Raw genomic sequence first — 23,302 nt, 5'->3', positions numbered from 1 at the left:
ACCTATATTCACCCCTCACAATATACAAGAGTAAGACTTCATTTTAAGCTTTTGTGCAATCACCTGTGTGTACACTATATAAACACATGTCAATCAGGACAAAAATATTTTTTCTAATCAAATTAATGAATGCTGTAGATGTTTGCTTTTTAGAATATAATTTGGCATTTTTCTGGTTCTGAGATGGCAAAACACCTTGCTGAAAGAAGTATTTCTGGGGGAAGGGGAGAGACTTCTGGTGGCAAAGCTCAGGGGTTACGGGACAGGACTTCAGGTCACAAGATGGTGACCAGGGGGCAAAGCACCTGTCAAGGGGTGGGACTACCCATGCAGCCCTCAACAGCTTGCCAAAACTTGGTAAGCAGCCCTCTGCCTGAAATAATTGCCCGCCTCTTACTAACTGAAGCCACAGGAGAGACAACCTCTGGTAAGTATCAGTGCTCCTACATGGTGACAGTCCCAGTACCTTACCATACCAATCCCTCATCCTTCCTCCACTTTCCCTCCACACAGATCACCTCCACCACAGACTTGCTAGGGGAATAAAGGGTCCTGTGTTCTTGCTTAAGGTGATGTTACTGGGTGACCCCAAACATGCCCCCACAAAGAAACAAGCTATTAGGGCATGCAAAACACAGCAGTGGCATGCCTGCTTGGAATCATAGAGGGTGTATATCAGTGGTAAAAGATGCCAGCTGGAAGGGAGAGGAATGTCATCCATGCCTGTGAGAAGAGGTGCTACCCTGCTGTATGTATTATCATCCCTTGCACTAGGTTTTGGTGTCTCTATGGGGGAGGATGGAGGGAACTACTGCTAGAGTAAATTAAGACCTCCTCCCAGGACCATCAGAGTACAGTGATGTGCTGAAAGGGGGAGCAATTAAAATTGAGCTGTGCTGGAACCCCTGTGCTGCACCATGTGGTCCCCTGCAAGGTACTGTGTAGCTTGGGATCCCCTTCCATGAAGAGGCACTTGGAAGGACTGGATGCATTTAAGTCAGCAGGCCTGGATGATCTTCATCCAAGGATGCTAAAGGAATTGGCCAGTTTTATAGCATAGCCACTGGCATGGTTGTTTGAGCATTCTCAGTGCTCAGGTCAGGTCCCAGAGAACCAGAAAAGGGCCAGTGTGGTCCCTATTTTCAAGAAGGAGAAGAAGAAGGATCTGGGTAACTACAGACTGGTTTGTCTCACCTCTATCCTTGGGAAAACCTTTGAAAAAATTATTAAGGATCACATTTGTGGGAGTCCAGATCACAAAATGCTTAGATGCAGGAGTTGTGGTAGATGTCATTTACTTGGATTTTAAGAAGGCCTTTAATATGATATCTCATCCTATTCTCATAAATAAACTGAGAGGCTGTGATGTAGATGATTGCACGGTCAGGTGGGCAGCAAACTGGCTTAGGGGTCGCACCCAGAGAGTGGTGGTGGATGGGTTGATATCATCTTGGAAAGATGTGGGCAGTGGAGTCCCACAAGGCTCAGTCCTTGGACCTGTGCTATTCAGTGGCTTCATCAGCGACTTGGATGAGGGCATGGAAAGCATTGTCCAAATTCATAGATGATACCAAATTATAGGGTAAAGTTAACACACTAGAGGGTACGGAATGAATCCAGGTAGATCTGGACAGGTTGAAAAAGTGGGCAGAACAGAATAGGATGCAGTTTAACAAAGGTAAGTGAAAAGTGCAAAGGAATCACCAGCATACTTACAGGCTGGGGGATGACTTTCTCAGCACCACAGCAGCAGAAAGGGATCCAGGCACTGTTACTCCTAGATCATCTCTGTCTAATGCTTATCCCATCTCTTTTTGAAAACCTCCAATGAAGGAGACTTCACAACTTTCTTAGGCACTCTATTTCACTGCCTCACTGTTCCAACAGTGACTTTTTTCCTAATATCCAGTCTAAACCTACTTTGCCACAATTTTAAGCCATTGCTTTGCATCCTACTCTCTGTAGCAAGGAAGAAAAGATGTCTTCCTCCTCTATTACAGCAGCCTTTCAGATATTTGAGGACTACTATATCCCTTTTCTGCAAGATGAACATACCCATTCCTGTCAACCTTTCCTTGTATGGCTTTCTTTCCAAAACATTTATGAATTTTTGTTATTGGCCTTTGGGTCTACTCTAATTTCTCCATATACTTTTGAAACTGTGGAGCCCAGAACTGCACACAAAACTCTAGATGAGGCTTAAATCACCTTCTGTCACTATCACCTTCTGTCTTTTACCTGTTACTCCTGTTGACACAGCTCAAAACTACATTTACCTTTTTTTGGCTGTCATACTGCAGACTCATATTGAGTCTGTGACCCACCAAGTCCCCAGGATCCTTCTCCAGAGCCCTGCCATCTAGGGATGTGTGAAGCTTTGGGTGCTAATTCGATTCAGAGGAGATTTGGCTTGATTCAGTGGCCGAATCTCCAAATCTGAATCGAATCAAGAGACCAATAAAAAGGTCCGAATTGATTCGAAGCTCTCTGAATTGATTCGGATAAGATTCAGAGAGCTTTGGCAATTCAGGCAGTCCCTGCTTGCTGCTGCAGGGAGCTGGACCTGGACTCCATGCTGGTAAGTAGGGGGGCTGGAGGAGGGGGGGAAGGGACCATGGGGGGGACCCCACCAGGCCCCATCCCCTGCTTGTTCCCCCAGCCCCCCAGAGCCCCCCCGACCCCCACCCATTCTCCCAGCCCCATCAATGGCTGCTCCGCCCAGCCCCAGGGTACTGGCTCTTTTTTTTTTTTTTTTAAAGCCCCACACTCACCGGCTGTTGCAGGTGCCATCAGGGTTTCTGGGGTCTTGTGGCAGAGCTCCCCCATGCAGTGCGGGGCAGTGGGGATTGACCCTCTGCCTGGTAGCTGCCAGTGAGTGTGGGGCTTTTTTTTTTCTTTTTTTTTTTTTTTTTAAAGCGCCAGGATGCTGAGGCTGGGCAGAGGAGCCATTGATGGGGCTGAGAGAGCGGGCATGGGATGGGGCCTGTTTGATTTGGAGATTCAGCCAAATCAATTTGGGACAGTGATTCAAATCACTAACTGGCCAAATCTGAAGCGAATACTAGCCACTTTGCACAGGCCTACTGCCATCCTGCCACCTTTCACCCATGTTATATTTGTGCTTTTAATTTTTATTCTCTAGATGTAGCACCTTGCATTTGTCAGTATTGTGCTGTCCTATGGAAACAGGCTTAGTGGGGAAGACAGTTTGATGAGAAATGCCTCAATGAGCTCCAAATATACCACAGAAATGAAGTGCGGTATCCCTGAAAGGAATGATTGGGAATTTTCGGTTGACTAAATACTGTAACCTCTTTTCTCTCTAAATTCTGGAGCATGTCATACTTTGAGGATATCAGCCAGTTTGTTTTACTGGGCAGAAACACAATCTTCAGTTTATATTATCTGAGGCGGGAAATAAAACATGGACTCACTGATCTTCATTTCTGAAGATTCCCCAGAGCACGCTGACAGAGATACAGAATGCGGCTAGAAGCAACATCCGGACTTGTGGACGCTTGTGAAAATATGGCAAGTTGTTTTCTGGGATTCTGAAAGTAGAAAGAACATCAAACATACATTAATAGGCAAACAGGAAATAAGGAACATGTTAAATAAAGCTCTCAATATATTTTCTGGAAAACAGACTTATATTGGAAAATAATTATTGTACTCTACACAAATTGTACTGCTTTTTGTCCTCTATACAAATTACACCCCTTAAATCAACATATGTGTACATAACTCATTATATAGAGAAAGAAGTTAGATTAAACATTCACAGTAAATATTGGATTTGGACCTCAAAAGGCATATTTTCACCTTTAAAAAGTTAGGAAATTGCCATGTACCTGCATTTTCCCAATGGGAATCTTCTTACAAAAGGAGACAGGCAACTGTAGAGACCAATGGAAGCGGCCAGGCAAAAAATACCTATGATAACATAAACTGAAAGAGTAACATTAGTCAGTGGTGGTAGTATAACACACATACCTCAAAATCCTAACCATCTGTGCTGTACACATCCCAAGATTCGTACTAGAGAAAACAAGACCCCTTTAAAACATATCACAGGACATCTTCAGTGCCATCCAAAGGCATTTTTCAGGTAAATAAAAAGTGATTTGTCAGTCCAACACAAAAGTTAACGGATGTTCATATGACTAGGCAGTGGAGAGGCTACTTCTAATCAGTAAAAGCAAAACTTAGTGGGATTCTGAAATATATGCACCTGAGATCTCTTACTATTCAAATACTGAATTTCAGCTTATCATCTTGGGATGGCTGATGTGCTTTGATGGAGGAATCAAGGTCTGTGAGGTGAGGCAATATCTATTAGACTAATTTACACAGTTGGGAGAGATCGAAGACAAGCCTTTGAGTTTCAAGTGCCCTTCATTAAGTCAGAAAAAGAAAGTTACAACAATTAATTAAAAGTTACAACAATTGCTCTCACTTTAATTATATTAAGCAATTGGAACGCTTGAAAGAGAAATGGGCATTTATGGGTTGAGGACTGAGAAGTTAGTGGTGCAAAGATGAGAGGTGAAGCGTAATGGACCATAAAGCCACTGTCTGTTAAGTCCATGGGTTTTGTTGCCCAACAAAATGATAAATTTCTATTCCCAACCCCATCTTCTGAAGCTATTACTTAAGTTTCCTTTTAGGAGAAAGATTGTAAGGATGGAGTGATACTTTTGTGAAAAATATTTTCACACTAGTCTCAGAGTGCAGTTATCCTTTCTTACTTTTCTGCGTATGTTCATTCTAGAAGTAGTGACTGTTTGGCTTCACCTACCTAGTTTCTGTGAGGGTATCAGAGAATCATAGACAAGTAGGGCTGAAAGGGACCTCCATCGGTCATCTAGTCCAACTCCCTCCTGAGGCAGGATCATCCCTGGATGATCTGGAACTCTGGATGAGGTACATCACATTTTGGGATAGATAGGTGTATATAGGTTCAATGTAGTGATTGTTCTGTTGGGGATTTACAGCTTTTATTTACAGCTTTTATGCTACTTTAATAATATGTAACTGTGTGGATTAAGTTATTAATGGGTAATAAGCTATATCAAGCAATATTTAAGTCTGTCATCAAATTAGACCAAAAAATGGGGCACTTATTAGCAATATATTTCTCTGGTCATTGTGGGTATCCGTGGGCAAGGAAGGTCTTGAGCACACCCTTCCACTTGCTCCTGTTCATAGGCACTAAATCCAGAAATAAGGTGGTAAAGCTACTTTAGTGTCCTTTGTGGCTGTTCCTAATCATACTAAAGACAAAGAATTAAGAGCAATCACAGTAGGACCACCCACAGGACCAACATCACTGTCACACTTCTAGTTTTGGTGCATATTTGAGAGCAACCCTCCCCAGAATGCTGAAGGTGTAATAGAGACATACCCTATTATATTCAATGGCTACAGATTTATCAGTTTTGTTCATGAATCCAATTGGTCCATTCAGCTGAGTTTTATTCATTATATAAAGAGTGGAACAAATACTGCTCTAAAACTAATTTTTAATGGTTAGCAATTGGAGCTTGTTTCTATGCTTTAAACCTTTCAAGTTTAATTTATGGCAGTCTTTTCTGAAGCAATTATAAGACTGTTCCACAGTAATTTACCATATTAAAAATATTAAAAATATGCTGATTTCTGTGTTCTATGTTTTAGCAACATTAAAATGACTAGTAGCAGAGACAAATTCTTAAAGACATCTAAATCAGATTATGGTCCTAAAGTGTTAACTAGTATATACTCTGCTTTGCAGCATGGAAACATAGGCTATGGACACATATTACGTTTGTAACACAATATGTGCCACCTTTAGCACAAAAAAGTGAATCCACCAAAAAATATTCCGCTTTCAAAGAAGAACTTCTCTGTAGCACTACATTTTCTAGCACCACATGTAATGTGTGTGGACAGTTTTACATGTAGTGCAACCAGGCATGTCTCAGTCATCCTGCATCCCACCACAACTCAACTCTGAGGAGCCTGGTGTGTGATTCACACCAAACTCTATTACCCTAGGGTCAGGAAGCCAATCTTATGCCACTGTACCCACTTGCTGCTCAGTGCAAAGGCACGTCAAGGCCTCTTACCTAACCTGCTCACTGCTTCAGGTTGCACCAAAACAGCTTGCAGCACCAGTTCAGAGCATGGCACCTGCAGCCAGGACACACAAAGTCCATGCCAGCCCCTTCTTCCTCATCTCCACCAGGTGGAGGCAGGCAGAGATACTGGATTTTCTCACCATCTGGGATGAGATGGAAACACAGTGCTCAGTGAGGATAAGCCAACAAAGCCAGGCTATTTTTGAACTCATCATAGCTGAAATGGTAGTCCAGAGTCACAACTGTGATCGGGAGCACATGTGGGCCTGGGATGTTCCACTGCCTACTACAAGGAGCTGTCACACAGCCTCAAGGGAGACCATTGTGCACCAGAAGCCCCACAACACCTGTGATACCACTGTCTCTACCAAAGCTGACAAAGACTTCAGTGCTTCCCTGGAACCGGAAGGGGAGGAAACCCTCACCTCCAGTCTACAACTGCCCCACAATGGGTGCTGGAGGAGCAGGAGTTCATGGTGTCCTATAACATGTTTAGAGCCAAGAACTGGAGTCACAACATCACTGCCCAGAGATAACTCCAATGACACTTTTGTCATTGTTGGAGTTATCCAAGCTTCCTGTGTCCTTGACATCACAGCAAGCCCTGGCATTGCATCTCACTGTCCTAGGCCCTCCACCTCGCATACTGTGGCTGAAGCCCCAGGTCTGTGGAGCCCCTCTCCTTCCTGCTGAGTGTCTTCCCCTGCAACCAACAAACCATCTTTTACTGCCACCCCCAACAGCCAGTGCCTTTTAACAGCCCATAACTTCAAGCCAGTGCTCCCCCTTCTAGTATCCTGCATCCAGTGGCAAGGGGAACAGACAGCAACATCCAGCCAAGCTGGTCATTTATAAGTTTTAACACATTACTAGTGAACACTGACCCACTTCCCCAACTCTGCTATCTATGAGCCTGCATAAAAGCCTATTGCCAAGTGGGTGGGGCTTTCACACCCCTGGGCCAGGTGCCTGGATTTTTAGAGCTGTCAGGTATGACAATAGGAGTGGGTGATGTGCAGAAACTGTTCAGGAAGGACAGGCAGGGAAGAAAAGTTGCACTTTATGTAAAAGGGCTGTAAGATTGCTCAGAGCTCCAGCATGCAACTGGACATAGACATACTGAAAATCTCTGGGATAGTGTCAGAGAGGAGAGCAACAAGAGAGATGTCATGGTGGGGGGGGTCTGCAGCAAACCACCAGACCAGGAGAATGAAGTGAATGAGGATTTCTTTGGAGAGCTAGCAGAAGTTTCCAGGTCAAAGGTCCTGGTTCTCATGGGGGACTTCAATCACCCTGACACCTGCTGGGAGGGCAAATCAGCAGTGCATAGGCAACCCAGGAAGTTTTTGGAGAGCGTTGGAGACAACTTCTGGGTGCAAGTGTTGGAGAGGCCAACTAGGGCCAGGCTCTTTTTGACCTACTGCTTACAAACAGAAGGATCAGTGGGGAATATAGTAGTGGATGGCAACTTGGGCAGCAGCAACTATGAGATGATTGAGTTCAGGATTCTAAGGAAAGGAAGGAAGAAGAGCAGCAGCAGAGTAAGGACCCTGGACTTCAGAAAAGCAGACTTTGACTTACTCAGGGAACTGATGGGGAGAGAATCCCCTGGGAGGCCAGTGTGAGGGGGAAAGAAGTTCAAGAGAGATGGCTGTATTTAAAAAACAAAAACCCCCCCAACAACCCAAAAAACAAACCAAAACCAAAAAAAAACACCTTACTGAGGGGGTGCAGGAACAAAGCATCCAATGTGTAGGAAGACTAGCAAGTATGGCAGAAGGCCAGCTCGGCTTAGCAGGGAACTCTTCAGTGAGCTAAAACACAAAAAGGGAGCTTATAAGAAGTGGAAACTTGGACAAACAACTAGGGAGGAGTATGAGAGTATTGCTCAGGCATGCAAGGATGAAATCAGAAAGGACGAAGCAAAATTGGAATTGGAACTGGCAAGGGATGTGAAGGGTAACAAGAAGGGTTTCTACAACTATGTCAGTAACTAGAGGAAGATCAGCGAAAGTGTAGGTCCCTTACTGAATGGCAGAGGCAACCTAGTGACTGATAATGTGGAAAACGCTGAAGTACTTAATGCCTTTTTCACCTCAATTTTCACAGGCAACGTCAGCTCCCAAACTTGGAGCTAGCAGCACAGTTTGGAGAGGAGAAGAGTGGTTAACAATGGCAAAAGAACAGGTAAGGGACTATTTAAAAAAGCTGGACATGTACAAGTCCATGAGGCCAGACACGATGCACCCGAGAGTCCTGAGGGAGTTGGCTGATGTCACTGCAGAGCTGCTGACAATTATCTTTGAAAACTCATGGTGATCAGGAGAGCTCCTAGATGACTGGAAAAGGGCAAATACAGTGCCCATCTTTAAGAAAGGGAAGGAGGAGAATCTGGGCAATTACAGAATGGTCAGTTAGTCTCACCTCAGTCCCTGGAAATATCATGAAACAGGTCCTCAAGGAATCAGTAGGTCAAAAAGCACTTGGAGGAGAAGGTGATTAAGAACAGTCAGCATGGATTCCCCAAGGGCAAGTCATGCCTGACCAACCTGATTGCCTTCTATGATGAGAAGGCTGGCTGTGCGGATGTGGAGAGAGCAGTGGATGTGATATACTTTGACAGTAGCAAGGCTTTTGATATGGTCTCCCACAACAGTCTTACAAGGAAGCTAAGGAAGTATGGGTTGGATGAATGGACTGTAAGCTGAATAGAAAATTGGCTGGGCTGTCAAGCTCAAAGGGTAGTAATCAATGGTTCAATGTCTAGTTGGCATCGCCCCAGGGGCCAGTCCTGGGGCCTGTTTTATTCCATGTCTTCATCAATGACCTGGAAGATGGGATTGAGTGCACCCTCAGCAAATTTGCAGATGATACCAAGTTAAGTAGTAGATACACTGGAAGGTGGGGTTATGATTCAGAGAGTCCTAGACAAACTGGAGGATTGGACCAAAAGAAATCTCATGAGGTTCAATAAGGACAAGTGCAAAGCCCTGCACTTAGGATGGAACAATCCCATTTACTGGTACAACCTGGGGACTGGCTAAGCAGCACCTGTGCAGAAAAGGACCTGAGGGTTACACTGGAAAATAAGCTGAATATGAGCAAAGGTGGCACCCTTGTTGCAAAGAAGGCTAACAGCATATGGGGCTATATTTGTAGGATTGTTACCAGCAGATTGAGGGAAGTGATTATTCCCTTCTATTCAGTACAGGTGAGGCTGTGTCCAGTTTTGGGCCCCCCATTACAGAATGGATGTAGACAAACTGGAGAGAGTGCAGTGAAAGGCAGCAAAAAATGGTTAGGGGGCTGTGGCTCATGACTTCTGAGGAGAGGGTGAGGGAACTGGGCTTATTTAGTCTGGACAAGAGAAAACTGAGGGGAGATTTAATAGCAGCCTTTAACTACCTGAAGGGTGATTACAAACAGGATGGAGCTAGACCGTTCTCCGTAGTGATGGATGACAGAATAAGAAGCAATGGTCTTAAGTTGCAGTAAGGGAAGTTTGGGTTAGATATTAGGAAAAACTCTTTCACCAGGAGGGTAGTAAAGCACTGGAATAGGTTATCCAGAGAGGTTGTGAAGTCTCCATCCTTGGAGGTTTTTAAGACCCGGATAGACAAAACCTTGGCTGGGATGATATAGTTGCCCACTTTGAGCAGGGGTTGGACTAGGTGACCTCCTGAGGGCCCTTCCAACTGTAATTGTCTATGATTCTGATATTAAGGGGGCCTCTTACAACTCTAAGCCTTTTTCCACTGCTCTTCAGAGAATCTGCAGGGATTTTGTCCCTCGAATTATTCCTTATCCCACCAAACCTGTCTCATTTGCCCCAGACTAGACCTTGCAAATCTTGCAGAGGAAGTTCACTGGCCTATGGGATTGTTACCCTTTAGTTTGCTAATTATAGATTCTCCATTCTGCATAAAAGAAATGCCTATAGTTATGTTATTCTGAAAATAACTTTTACAACAGACAATCAGCAAGGCATGTAAGACAGACAAAGGATTAATTACACAAGGAAAATAGATCATAAAACTCAGAAACTGGCAATTTGGAAAGAAAGAATGCAAGAAAAAAAACAATAGGAAAAAATGCCTCGCCATGTTTCTGGCTACATATATAGCTCTGAGACAACACCTGCACCTAGCAGTTTATTCAAAGAGGATTTTCTTGGCTTGCCATCCTGCCACCTCCTTAGTTAACCCAGCTTCCCTCACTGGGGGCCTAGGTTGCCGTTTTTTGTTTTTTTAATTTTGTCTCTCAGGCCAAATCAGCCCCGAATTCTATCAACCGAGCAGATCAAAATTGTTCAAGTCTGTGTGGTGCTACCACAGGCAAGTATCCTACCTCCCAGACTCGTCAGTCTGAGGTTTCAGATACTTTCAAATCCATGGCAGGCATCCTATGTGCAAGCCCCAAGCCTGGAGACATTGGAGTTCAGATGCCCCCTAGTCCTCAGTTGCCCCTAGCCAAAAGACCGAAGGAGCAAGCCTAAGGGAAAGCCTGAGAACAATCCCCTATCACCGTAACTTGTGTAGCCAAGATTTTTTTTTTTTTTTTTTTAAAGGAAAAATTTTCGTGTCCCAAGTCAAATCAGCCAAATCAATTCCAAGAACCATACATGGCCCAGATGCTTCCAAATCCTTTGGCGGGCATCCTATGTGCCAGCCCAAGCCCAGAGCTTTGCTTACCCTGAGCTGTATGGCCACAGAAGCAAGCTAGGGAGGAGTCTCCCATTTCCATAAAGTCAGCGTATAGCTAAGATCTTCCCACTGGAAGTGAAAGTGGGAGGCTAACTATACTTACCTTGGTCAAGGTACTACCCCCTACAAAGAAAGTGGTCTTCCCCTGCTAGTAGGAAAACCACCTTAGTGGTCATAGTGTTTCCCCTACCAGGTGAGTATATCCTTGCATTTGGAAGCATTTGTAGACACTCACTGGGGGCCTAGATGGATTCTACAAGACCAGGGGTATTTGGACAACCATTTGCTTCACCAAGCACTTCTTAAATACCTTAACCTTATCTATCCTATCTATATTTTCCTATTCAAATCCTGAGGATCCCATGCATTATGCAGACTTCTTTCTGAAGTCTCTTCCTGTTATGTCAGGTGTCATCCTGATTCAATACTGTATTCCAGGAAGACAGAAATATTTATATCTTTTGCATACAATTGTCTTACAGATAAACTTTTAATCGTATTTCCTCAGTTAACACCTATATCTATCTTGAATAGTTGATATCCCAGTGTAAAACTTTTTTTTAAAATGCACTCTAATCCTTGTGTGTAAACAGAGGTATTTCCCTTTGAAATACAATCGGTCACTATTTGGGGTTGATGCCTCCAAATCATTAACACTTCCCTGGCTAACAGATATGCCTAGCAACTCCATATTTATATTTCAGAGACTGGGTTTTTCTCTAATGTGTAAATAGCAATTGTCTGTTTTGGGACAATCCTAACATTTGATTTAGCAATCACCTTCCTGTCTGTTTCAAGTCAAATGATAAAGGTACAAAAATACATTCATACTCAAGGCATAGTTCATTTAAACATATAAATGAACTGAACATCACTTAACATGAAGTATAAATAGAGAGCAAACACGACAGTAGAAAATACGTATGACACACATGTATCCCAAATCAATCCTGCATTTGGATGCATCCTTGGCACCCAGCAGTTACTTTGCCCTGGGGTGCTGGATGGTGGGGTGGGAAGCGTGGTGGTGCTGACAGGTGGATCAGTGCTAGAATTTGGGGTGGTGACAGCAATGGCTCTCAGGGTATGCTGCTGTGACTCCCGAGTATCAAAATAGTAGCCATGCCCTGTGCATGTCCCTACATTTACACTTCCCCCTCCCCGGTCTTGATGCAAGGCTCCAGCCTCAACAGCTCAGGGTGGGGAGAGACAGAGACAATGGATACCCTGTTACTTAAGCTCTGCGATCAGACAAGGGAGCGCCACTGAGTGAAAAGCAGTCCTGTGGCAGCTGGACATGTCCCTTTCCCTAGCCAGACCCACCTTTCCTCAGCATGAAGGTAAAAACAAATTATCAGGAGTCTCAGCACAGCTTCTCTCTTACCCCAGAACAATCCCTTGGCAGAGATACTGGTCCTGGCCCCTTCAGCTCCTCCCAGCTTTCAGATGCTCTAGTTACAAACTATTTTTCCTCCTACTGCACCTAGTGGGAACTCTTGATAGGAATGCAAGGGACCACTTAGTAAAGACAAAAGACTTCTATTTCAATGCATTAGCAAGTGGGAGGTGGCTTATGGTGAGGTAGTCAGTTAGCAGAAGTACCAGCGAGGTTGACTCAGTAACAGCGAATCAAAGTGATTCCACTGGGCATGTCCAGATGAGCACACACATGCAAGGTACATAATTGTGCTGCTGCTTTGTGTCCCAGGGCAAGCCCCTAAACACGCACTCTGGCTTGTGCCAAATTGTCCTGGGTAGGGTTGGGTAGGGGAGGCTGGGACCAGCATTTGTGCTGGCCCCAATATCCTTATCTGGGGTCTTCGGGGTCTCCCAGAGGAGCAGAAGTATAGATTAGGCCACACAGAGCCTGGCCAACAGCCAGAGTGTGGCTCTGAATGGCTAGGCTCTGTTTCTGGTTGTGCATACTACTGCTGAGTGCACTGTGCTGTTTTTTTGCAGTGGTTTGTTGTTTTTTTTTGGACACTGGGATTTTTTTGATGTGCCCACTGACTCAAACTGTTAGTTGGACTGTAGCAGCCACAGAGAAGTGATCCCAGGAGCTGAGCAGGGAACTGACAAAGTCCTGACTACACTCTGGTTCCACACATGAACCAAAGTCCCTGCAATTTTAATAGGATGTCCTGAGCTGGCAAGATCTTGGGAAAGTGGTTGGAAAAACTTCCAATTTCTAGGCTGCACTGGGCATGGGGAAAGCAGTTTTCTTGCTAGCATGCCATGCGTTTCCCCCAATGTCTACCCCTTCACCTTGCCTGCACCAACTCCCAGGTCTCTCACCTGCAGGAAGTGGTAGGGTTTTTAAGGAAATGTGTAGTCCTGGCATGGGATGGGAAAGGAAAGGAACAATGTTCTGCCCTCTGGGAGGGGGTGTAGCACAGCATATAGAAAGCATGTGTAGGAAAATATGGTCATGGCACTTATAGCCTCTTTGGGGTGGGTTTCAAAGTTGGCATTGCACTGGACATTCATGGCACTTACAGGCTCTCTCCCTAGGACAGGGAGCAGTGGGATGAGTTGCCTTCTAGGCACAGGCCAGATCAGTGGCCACTTTTATCACTTGTGGATCAGGCCGAGCACAGAACTGGTACCATGTTCTCAGGTAGCTTTGAGGTCTGGTCTTCACATTCAAAGGGATACCGACCCTATTGATGGAACCACTGTAGCTTACAATCCCCTTCTAGGAGTCAAAATAGTTTGGCTGGGCTGTGTCCTCTAAAACAAGAAGGGCCCACAAAGGACTGGCTTTAACCCAGGCAACTAACTGCATCTGGAACAGGGATACCTTTGCTAGGGACATATCAGCAAGAAAGCCATAGTTCGGCAGTGAGAAGGCAGAAATTCAACTATGACCAGTTGCTCCCACCCCAGCCCCCAGTGGAAAAACTTGAGGGGCTGGCCACAGATGCGTCACAGTCAGGAACTGTCCCTGCGAAGAAACTGTCCTGCACCCAGAATTTCAATAGCGTGTGGAGGAATAGTTAATACGCTGTTCTCCATTTTATCAGAAAATGTCAATATATTTACAGAGACCGGTTGGCTGCTCTGCTGTTTTCAGCCCAGACACCTGTGACCAGCAGGTTGGCAGGCTCTGGCAACAATGACATTCTAAGGCAGGGGAATAAGACTTCTGTGCAGAGAATGGCCTGTCGCAGGAAACAGAAGTAGAAGAGCAAGGAGGGGATGCTGGTAGCCTTGTTTCTTCTGGTCAAAGAGCAGTGGTGGCAGATGAATTGAGGCCCTGATTAGAGTACTGACAGACTCTCAGGCCCCCAGATTTCCTGTCTACAGTCCAGCACCAGTGCCAGGTCTCTGATCTTCACAGAAGAGATGGGGAGCCGAGGCGTATAGCACCTTTCCTCATCTGCCAAGGTTCTGGCCCAGATAAAGACCAGGGAGGAGTCAGAGCCTCCTGACAAGTCCACTTGGGAGTCTCCTTTCGTCAAGTCCCTTTGATTCACTGGTCGCACGCAGGGCCATGATTTCACAACACTCCATGCTGAAGGACACACTAGGCCTGTGCGAAGTGGAAAGCATTGACTTCGGATTCAGATTTGGCGATTCAGAGGGACAGTGATTCAATTCAGCCAAATATGAAGATACTCGGCGCTGAATCTTATTTGGCCATAGACTATACCGGCAGTCAGTGCCGGCAGGAGCAGCTAGATGAGCCCCAGCTTGAGCTGGCAGCCCCGGGAAAAGCCGCAGCTCGTCCAGTTGCTACTCTGGCTTCCCCCCCCCGCCAGGGCGAGGCAGACAGTGCTGGTAGCCCCAGGAGAAGACCCGGGGGCTGGGGGGAATGATCAGGGGCTTACCCCCAGCTCCTGGTTCGATTCCCCAGTTCCTAATCATTCCCCCAGCTCCCCAGTGATTCCCCCCAGCCCCTGCAGGGTTGGGGCAAGCAGTGCTGGTAGCCCTGGGACAAGCCATGGGGGCTGAGGGATCGAAGCGGGAGCTGGGGGGAAGCCCCCGTTCATTTCTCCAGGCCCTGATCATTCCCCATAGCCCCTATGCCTCCTCCCGGGGATGCCAGCACTGCTTGCCTCACCCTGACCAGGAGGGAGGGGGCAGGGGGGCATCCAGATTAGCTGCAGCTTCTCCCAGGGCTGCCAGCAGAAGCCTGGGCTCGTCTGGCTGCTCCCCCAGCTGCTCCTGCCGGCACTGCCTAGTGCCTGCCTGTACAGTCTAGGCTGATTCTCTGAATCTCTCTGAATTGATTCAGAGGCTTCTGGTTTGATTCGGAGATTAATGGCTCTCCCAATTCTATTTGGAGATTCAGCTGCCAGATCGGGCCAAATTTCCTCTAAATTGAATCGGCTACCAGAGCTTCCCACAGCCCTCGCCCAAGCCTCTCTCCTCAGGCATCCAGTGAGCATTCCTCGTGGTCCATGTTGTGGCACCTCACCCTACCATGACACCTAAGGTTGCCTACCACTTGGCTGAATGCCTGGCTGAATGCCTGGCCATCCAACTTCACTCATCCTCACTCCCCCTTCCCCCCCACACCTGCCACCCCCATTCCCTCAGCATTTTATTAAAAGGTAAAAAAACCCACCCCAAAACAGAAAAACAATAAAAAACAACCCCTTCCCCGAAAAAACAAACACTGAGGCTGCTGCCTGTTTGGAAATATAGATGTTTCCAAGAAAACCCAAGTCTGTTCTTGCCTGGGATAACCCCCTGCTCCCTCATTAAGTACTTTAGGAAAGTAAAGTAAAGAGATTATTTAATGGTTTAAAATGTTTTTAAAAAGTGTTGGTTCTGCAAAAGAGAAACAGACCTGAGACTTCTTGGCCTCCTACTCTCCCATGACCCCCTCCCACTCCATGTCTTGAGTACTGGGAGGTGGTCTGCCAGGTCTTCCCTGACAAGCTTCCTGGTGGTTGCTGTGCTCTAGACACTCACTTAGATGCAGGCATACCATGGCAAATCTTGAGGTGCTGTGCTCCTTCACACAGGCATTGTTGAAAACCTGCCCCTTGGCCTCTCAGATCCTGTGCGGGACACAGATGGAAGTGACAAAGTATAGCAGATAGTGCTTGTTGGCATCAAGGCATATCTCTAGCAGCCTCCAGTGCACCTTCAGGCGCTCAAAGACACACTTCACAGTCTCATGGCAACTGATGAGGCCATTGAACTGTTCCTTTTGTGCATAGCTCCCCGAGCCAGGGGAGGTATGTATAGGCTGGGTCCCAAATTATTAGAGCTCTGTAGGTGGACTCTCCCCACTCTACAAGATCCAGTAGGCCAGAGTTGTGGAAGACCCCAGAGTTGTGAACCTTCTCCAACCAGATGACACTGAAACTCCTGGTGGTCCATGAGACCCTGAAGCATGATAGAAAAGAAGGACTTGTGACATACTCTGAGCTGTGGTGGGCAGAGAACATGATGGGGATGAGTTCTGCTGATGACACTGATGCAGTTCAGCAAGTTCAATCCAGTTAAATCTGGCCATGACCTCCATCAGGTTGGTGAAGCAGATGAAGCATGGTGCCATCACTGGCTGTCCAGCCAGGTACCTGTTCCATAGAGCCACGCTGATAGCTGAAATGCTCACACTGAACTGGCTCGCAATGGACCAGAGGTTGTCTGGAGTTGTGAGCTTCCAGGTGGCACTGGAAATGTGCTTCCCAATGGTGAGGGGTGGCTTTATCCTGATGCCCTCCCATTTGAGGATGGGGGCCAGCTCAGCATAGCTCTTCATGAAGGTGGCCTGGCACATCTGGAAGTTCTACTGTCACTGCTTGTTATCCAAGAACCCCAGGATGATGTGCTCCAACCAGCTGGTGCTCACGTCCTGTACCCAGAGTCTGGTCCCAGAGAAGGCTGGTTTCCATGCTGTCCCTCATGACATTGCCTTCATTAGCCACACAAGTATTGGAAGATGACATGAGCGGGGAGAAACACTCAAGGATAGGCCTTTTAAGGCCTGGATCATCTCACCAAGCGCATACATAGTGCTGCTTAGTATCCCACAAAGGTGCTAAACGAGTAGACCATGCATATAGTGGTAGCCCTAGATTCTCCTCCTGCACAAGAGGAGCAGGCACAACAGCTCCCTTCTCTGATGGACATGGGGCACAGGCATGCAGGTGGCAAGTTTCCGTTCCAGGCTCGGCCTGTAGAAGATGAACCTTTGGAACGGACACTTACCAGGCATGCTATAGCTCCGCACTCCCAGCAGGGGGCAGTTTCCAGACTAGCAGGCAATCAGTGCTTTTCTCTGCACTGACCTTGGGAACCTCCTCACCGCAAGACACGGTGAGACTTCTGCTCACTGACCTCTGGCTGCAGAATGCCAGCAGTGCCCAGTGCATGCTCCTGCTCTGTTTTTTTTCACTCCTGGCTAGTGGGCACTTGCACCTATGGATAAGCATTGCACACTACATTTCTATAGTGTTACAAAATTCCCCTGAATTTGTAGCATTACAAATGAAAAATGTGCCTAAGTAACTTCATTTTTTGTAACCATAAGAGGGCACTGTTTCTGTGTTGAAGACTACCCCGTAGATGGACCAGTAAATGCTCCTAAGAAAGAGGCTTTTGTGGGCATTATGCATTTTAAATTAGAAAGCAATTTCTGAAGTGCATTCTACTCTGAGAAGTGACTAGAAATCACCACCAGTCTAGAATCTACTACCCAAATTCTGGTGCCAGTTAAATCCTCTGCAAATTCATTTACTTCAACAAAGCTACAGAAGGGTAACTGAGGGCTGAACCTGGCCTGCAGTGGGAGCAAACAGTCCTTGTTGATGTACATGCCAGAAAAGAAGTTCAACCTCAAACAACAGCTCTAGATCTTCAGTGCTACAGATGTAATAATATGGTATTAATCACTGGGATAATTAGGTACACCTCTAAACAAAAAGAATCTTGGTGATTCCATGGCCATTTTAAGTCACTTTTCAAACTAGGAGTGCACACTGAGCAACAGTAGTCTAATAGGAACAAAATAAAACAGTTTAATAGAAATATTGCAAAAAGCACCTAATTGGTCATAGAAGAAATAAAGAAGGACGAGCATTGAGCAGCACATCACCACAAATACACAGATCATGATCGGAGTGACATCAACAGTTTCATCTTCATGTTTCTCTGCCCCATCATCACGTTTGTGCTTCATATATCGCCTGAAAGAGAGCAGCATGTCTAGAATTAGATGCTTCCTCCTGCAGCAGAGCAAGGGTTCTAATCTTAGTCAACACACCTTTGCTTACACAGAGCCCTACTAAAACGCACAAGGAACTACACTAAGGGATCTGCCTCTGCAGAACCCAACACAAGACTAAAACCTATAATTTATGCGAGAAGGAAATGTGTCAGGTATAATCTGTCTTAACTGTGCCAACATTATTATCCTGGACCTACTAGTTGCACTGAATAGACAACAAATTATTACAGAGTAAGTCATAACCAATTCAGAATGCTTGTAAGTGAGAACACTTAAAAATCTAAGCTACACAGATCATTTCTCTCCATCAGAAAAGAGAATGTACACATTTTAACAATGGCTTGATGACAAACGCTGTATTTAAAATAAGAAAAGATAATACACATTATATTGTGTAATATAATTCATCCCCATTTTCAGGTAGACAAGTGAACTTCTCTCTATGCCAAGACTCATAAAAAGCCATCTCGTTTTTTTTTTTTTAAAGTTGATACGCTAGAGTAGCACAAGCAGTTAATACTGTAATAATTCCCAAATTGTCAGTGTTAGGCCTCTGACATACTTCAATTCCAGATCTGTAGACAGCCACTGTAGTAACAGCAGAAGTACGTTCCATTTCTCTGGTTTTCATTCACTAACTGTTATTTGAAAGATAAGAGCTCTTAAGAACTTTGGCACAGGATTCAATTTGTACTACTTACTTTTTCACATCCCTGCTTCCTGCCCAATAGCCTCCAGTTGCAACAGTGCCCACTGCCATTACAAAAATAATCACCATGTTGTAATCAAGCACAGGTTCATTTGGTGCATACATTGCCACCTTCACTGATCTGCTAAAACTCTGCAACAGAGACATGTATGAATTAGAGAAAGCTTAATGTTTCAGCTTAATCAGAATTAACTATTTCCTTAACCCCCCCCACATCTAATTTATAGCACCATCTTTCTGTATGAAAGTGCTTTTGTCACTTCTACACTTTGGGCTAGATCCAAAAAAACCCCAAACCATACATGCCTAAAGCTTCATCTAAATCCATGTAAGTTTAGAACTGCAATCCAAAAAAGGTGAGCAGTGTGTCTGCCTTCATACTCTTTCCCCTTTTGTTTTAAAAGAAAAAAAAAATGACCTCTGTAGGGTGTCTGCAGAATAGCTGTAGGTACTTATACTGGGAGACAATTCTAGCTTTTGTTCCCATATGGATAGAGGCATCTGACTGCAGTCCTGAGAAAGATGCCTGCCTAACTTCTGCAGATCAGGATTTTATATAGCTCTCTGTATTTCACAATGCCTGTTAGTGATTTCTCAGAAGCTCCCTGCTCAACATCTGCCCTTCATCACTATGAGGCATCCAGCTCTCCCTGTGGGTAGGAAGCCTAAACATCTCATACAGGATTCTGGATTCTGTTAATGCCTAACATGTAAGTACCTCAATCCTGTTTTGGATCTGTTCTTTAGACGTCAGACTGATATTGATATTAGCTGTTCACAATTTCAGTGTCTGCAGGACATACTTTAACAATGTGACCCACCTCCTCTCAAAAAATGTGTTGGGATTTTCAAAACAGCTCACTGACTCAGTTGTTTTCAATAGGAGTAGTTAGACCAATGTTGAGTACTTTTGAAAATCTGACCCATACACCTTTACCGTTTCAAGTAGTCCCTCTTTTCACCCCTCCCAAAAAAGAGATTCCCCAAAAAAGCAGCCCTAAATCTAGTGATATTATAATATTATTAGATTATTTAAAAAACTTGACATGCTCCCCTCAAAGACAACAAACTTTTGATAAACTCTTCCCACTTTACCACAAATGCTCCTAGCTTGATACTGACAGTTTTGATACACTAGAAAAATGGTCTGGTTGAGAATGTCAACAGTCAAGCAGTTAGACATTAATAAAACTAGCAAAGGTGGAGACAAGCACAGAAACTGTAAGGTATGAAAGGAACTAGCTACAGGAAAAAAAACAGCAATGGCCAGTGATGAAAGGGGAAGTATCAGTTGGAAGGAGATTACTAGTACAATTCTTAAGGACTGGTCTTGAGGCCAACCTTGATTAATATTAATTAAGAACTTGGGCACAGGAAGTATTTTACTGATGACAAAGCAAGAGGCATTGTTAATATAGAGGAAGACCAGGACACTATACAAAAAGAAATGGATGACCTTGAGGATTGGAGTAAAAGAAATAGGATGAAATTCAATAGTATAAAATATAAGGTCATGCACTTGGATACCAATAAGAATTTCTGCTATAAGTTTGAATTTGTGGGATGGATCCTTCATAATGGACAGTCATAGCAACACCAGTGACAGTGGCATGGGTGAAGAAGCTTTTCTTTTCCAATATCACTGCATCTGCAAAATGCTGTCCAACGGAACTGATCTGCATGGCACACGGCCTGGTTAATCCAAATGGTCTTCACCTAGAAACTGAGTCTTCTACAGTCCACTGCAATGAGTTTGTAGGTCTAAATTGGTTATGACCTACTTTGCAGACAAAATTGCCCATATCCAGCACAGCACTTTTGCTGCAGTCAGAATTCAGGATTGAGGGCTGGGATGTGAACAACTAAACAACTGTTTAGCTGACAAGCCCAGTGAGAACAAAGTAGTTTACCAGTTATCGTTTTGCACAGGCTGGGTTACAATCTAGCAAGGAAAAGAAGCTGCACAATGCCCTAGCAAAACCCAGAAGGTGGCAAGGCAGGCAGGAGGGAAGGAGGGAGGAGAGTATTGAGGGGAAGAGGGAGGGAGGGATGCTAGTACCTGTAGCTAGGCTCTGCAGACCCTGGTGCAGCCACCTACAGCCTCCAAGCCACCTGCCACAAGCAGCCCAGGCTCTGGGCAGGCACCTGCTGTCCACCACAGAGCCCAGGCTGCTTGCAACAGGCAGCTGGGGGGCGGCAAATGGCTGTACTGGGCCTGGTCCACAAAGCCTAACTATTAGGTATGAGTCCCCCGTTTCCCCCTACTTTGCTGTCTAAAAGGCAGCTCAGCTCCTTCTCTGGGCAGCAAGATGCAGCACCTTTGGTTGCTGCAATTGCCACTGCAGCAGCCGGTGGCACCAACACACCCACTAGCCAGACCTGCGGAGGCGGCAGGGCCTGGTAGGGGCAAGATGGAGGTAAGGGAGCACAGGGCAGCTCCCCTGGGCCTGTGGCTCAGCTCCATGGTGTGCCCTGCTAGCCCACCTGGCTCATTGTGAGGTGTGGCTCTGAGGAACCAGGGCTCCAGGGAGCCACTGCATCTCTGCCACAACTCAGGGGGCTGGAAGTGCTCCGCTGGTGTTAGGCTGGGCAGGAGAGCCTTGCAGGCCAGGCTGAAGCAGCCCCACAAGGGCTAGGCCAGGGGGGTGTCATACCGATTAATCGTTTAACCACTGTAATTATAACAGGTTAAATGGATTATTTTTAAAACCGGTAATTACATCCCTAACTGTGGGAAGCTCAGTCTTGTCATGTGTATATGGATCGGTTGCAATTGCTGCTGTCCGCTGATGCAGAGGATCTGCTTGGGGGGGAGAGGAGGATAGGAGAGGGGGTAACCAGTTGTCAATTGGACCTATGCCCAACCTGACTTCTAAAAGCCAGCCAAGGGAGACTGGGACCATTGCTGACAGGGGTTGTCAACCCCCTCCAGAACCTAGGAGGGGAGTGCCAGATGTTAAGTTTGTGACTGCCTGGCTGATGCTCAAGGAACTGTCATATGATGCTAGTTATTACCCACTGCCAACTTCACTTTTTTAGGGAAGGTCACTGAATGGATGGTTTCTCACCAGATATATCTGGATGCTATTGGATTCCTGGATCCTTGCCAGTCTGGCTCTCAACCGTGATACAGCATGGAAATTGCACTTGTGGCCTTGGTTGACAATCTTCACTTGGAGATTGTCAGGGAAACCATGTTCTGCTGATCTTACTTGATCTATCAGCAGCCTTTAATACAATATATCAGGGGTTCCCAACCATTTCAGGCTAAGGACCGGCAAGCCATGGGCCGGAAGTGACCATGGACTGGCAAGCTGCGGACCACCAGTGACTAGCATACTGTAGGCAGGTAGCCAACCCTATTTTATACTCAGTGTAAAAAAGGGTTGGCTGCCGGGCCACAGAATACCAGTCACTTCCAGTCTGCAGTTTGCCAGTCTGTGGTCACTTCCAGCCCGGCAGCCACCCAGCCCTCCTGCGGACTGGTGCTGGGCCGTGGCCTGGGGGTTGGGAACTCCTGCAATATATCATGAGGTGCAGATAAAAGCAATTACCTGGCCTGGCAGGTATACATGAGACCCATCTAAACTGGTTTCACTCTTTCCTTGCAGGGAGGTCTGAGAAGGTGGCAATAGGCAAGTACTCATTGTCCCCCCACAACCTTCTCTGGAAGATCCCCCAGGACTTCATCTTGCTGCCGCTCCTGTTCAACATGCATCTCAGGCTGCTGGATGAGATTGTGCAGAGGCCTGGAGTGAGTTGTCATTAGTATGCTTGTAACACCCAGCTCTCTCTCATCTGATCTGGACCTCAGAAGTCTCAGTCTTTTCCCAGCACATTTGGGGATTGGAAGTGGGTGAAGCAGTTGAAGCTGAAACCAGACAGATTGCACTGGGCAGAACACCTGACTTGGGGAGACTGGGACACCTATATTGATGGGATTCAGCCTCCACTTGTACCTTTCACTAACTCCGGCTGCTGAGAAGGCTGTAACCCTTTCTTACAAATTTGGATCTGGCCACCATTATCTATGCCTTCATAACCTCATTGCTAGTCTACTGCAATACACTCTTCCCTTGAAGACCCTCTAGAAGCTGCAACTGATGCAGAACACAGTAGCACATGTTCTGACAGGAATGGTCCCCAGGAGCCCATATCTCCAGTATTCCTCAGTCTGTACTGGCTTCCAACAGTTTTCCAGATGCACAGCAAGGTTTTGACCTATAAGGACCTGTTTCCTTATGCCCTATTGCAATCCCTATGGTCAACCAGGAGCAATCTCTGGCAAGCACCATCAATGAAACAAGTCTGGGTGGCAAAAACGCATGGGAGGGCATTCTCAATAGTTGTTCCTCAGCCTTAGAAGACCCACCCCACTTTCAGGCTCTCTAAAGCCCAAGCACGGAAATCTTTTGGAAATGCTGTAAGACTTTCCCTATTTTGGTAGGCAATTAGCAAGTAAGATTAAACTGGAATATTGGAGGAAGGGAGGGGAATGTTTTATATTTTTAATATTCTACTTGATTGTATATGTTATTCTGTTCTCGTCTGTCTTTTGTTTGATAAATTATTTTATTACTTTAAG

The 23,302-nt window shown here is 45.7% G+C and overlaps 1 protein-coding gene across 3 annotated transcripts in view; it reads right to left on the bottom strand.

Annotated features, from left to right (window-relative positions):
- The window catches only part of SPPL2B (signal peptide peptidase like 2B), a 157,300-nt gene that overhangs the window by 65,347 nt on the left and 68,651 nt on the right, over window positions 1–23,302 (bottom strand). For all 3 annotated transcript variants that reach the window (XM_014599846.3, XM_014599847.3, XM_059719606.1), the window contains exons 5-8: window positions 18,710–18,849; window positions 17,825–17,967; window positions 3,852–3,948; window positions 3,435–3,551 (exon numbers count right to left, since the gene is read on the bottom strand). In XM_014599846.3, the coding sequence (XP_014455332.2) occupies window positions 3,435–3,551; window positions 3,852–3,948; window positions 17,825–17,967; window positions 18,710–18,849 (497 nt within the window). The remainder of the gene's footprint in view (window positions 1–3,434; window positions 3,552–3,851; window positions 3,949–17,824; window positions 17,968–18,709; window positions 18,850–23,302) is intronic.

The sequence above is a fragment of the Alligator mississippiensis genome, chromosome 16 (genome assembly GCF_030867095.1).
Source record: "Alligator mississippiensis isolate rAllMis1 chromosome 16, rAllMis1, whole genome shotgun sequence".
In the NCBI taxonomy this organism is placed as follows: domain Eukaryota; kingdom Metazoa; phylum Chordata; order Crocodylia; family Alligatoridae; genus Alligator; species Alligator mississippiensis.
Note: the sequence above shows the minus strand (reverse complement) of the source record. Positions and strands in the feature narration are given on the sequence as shown.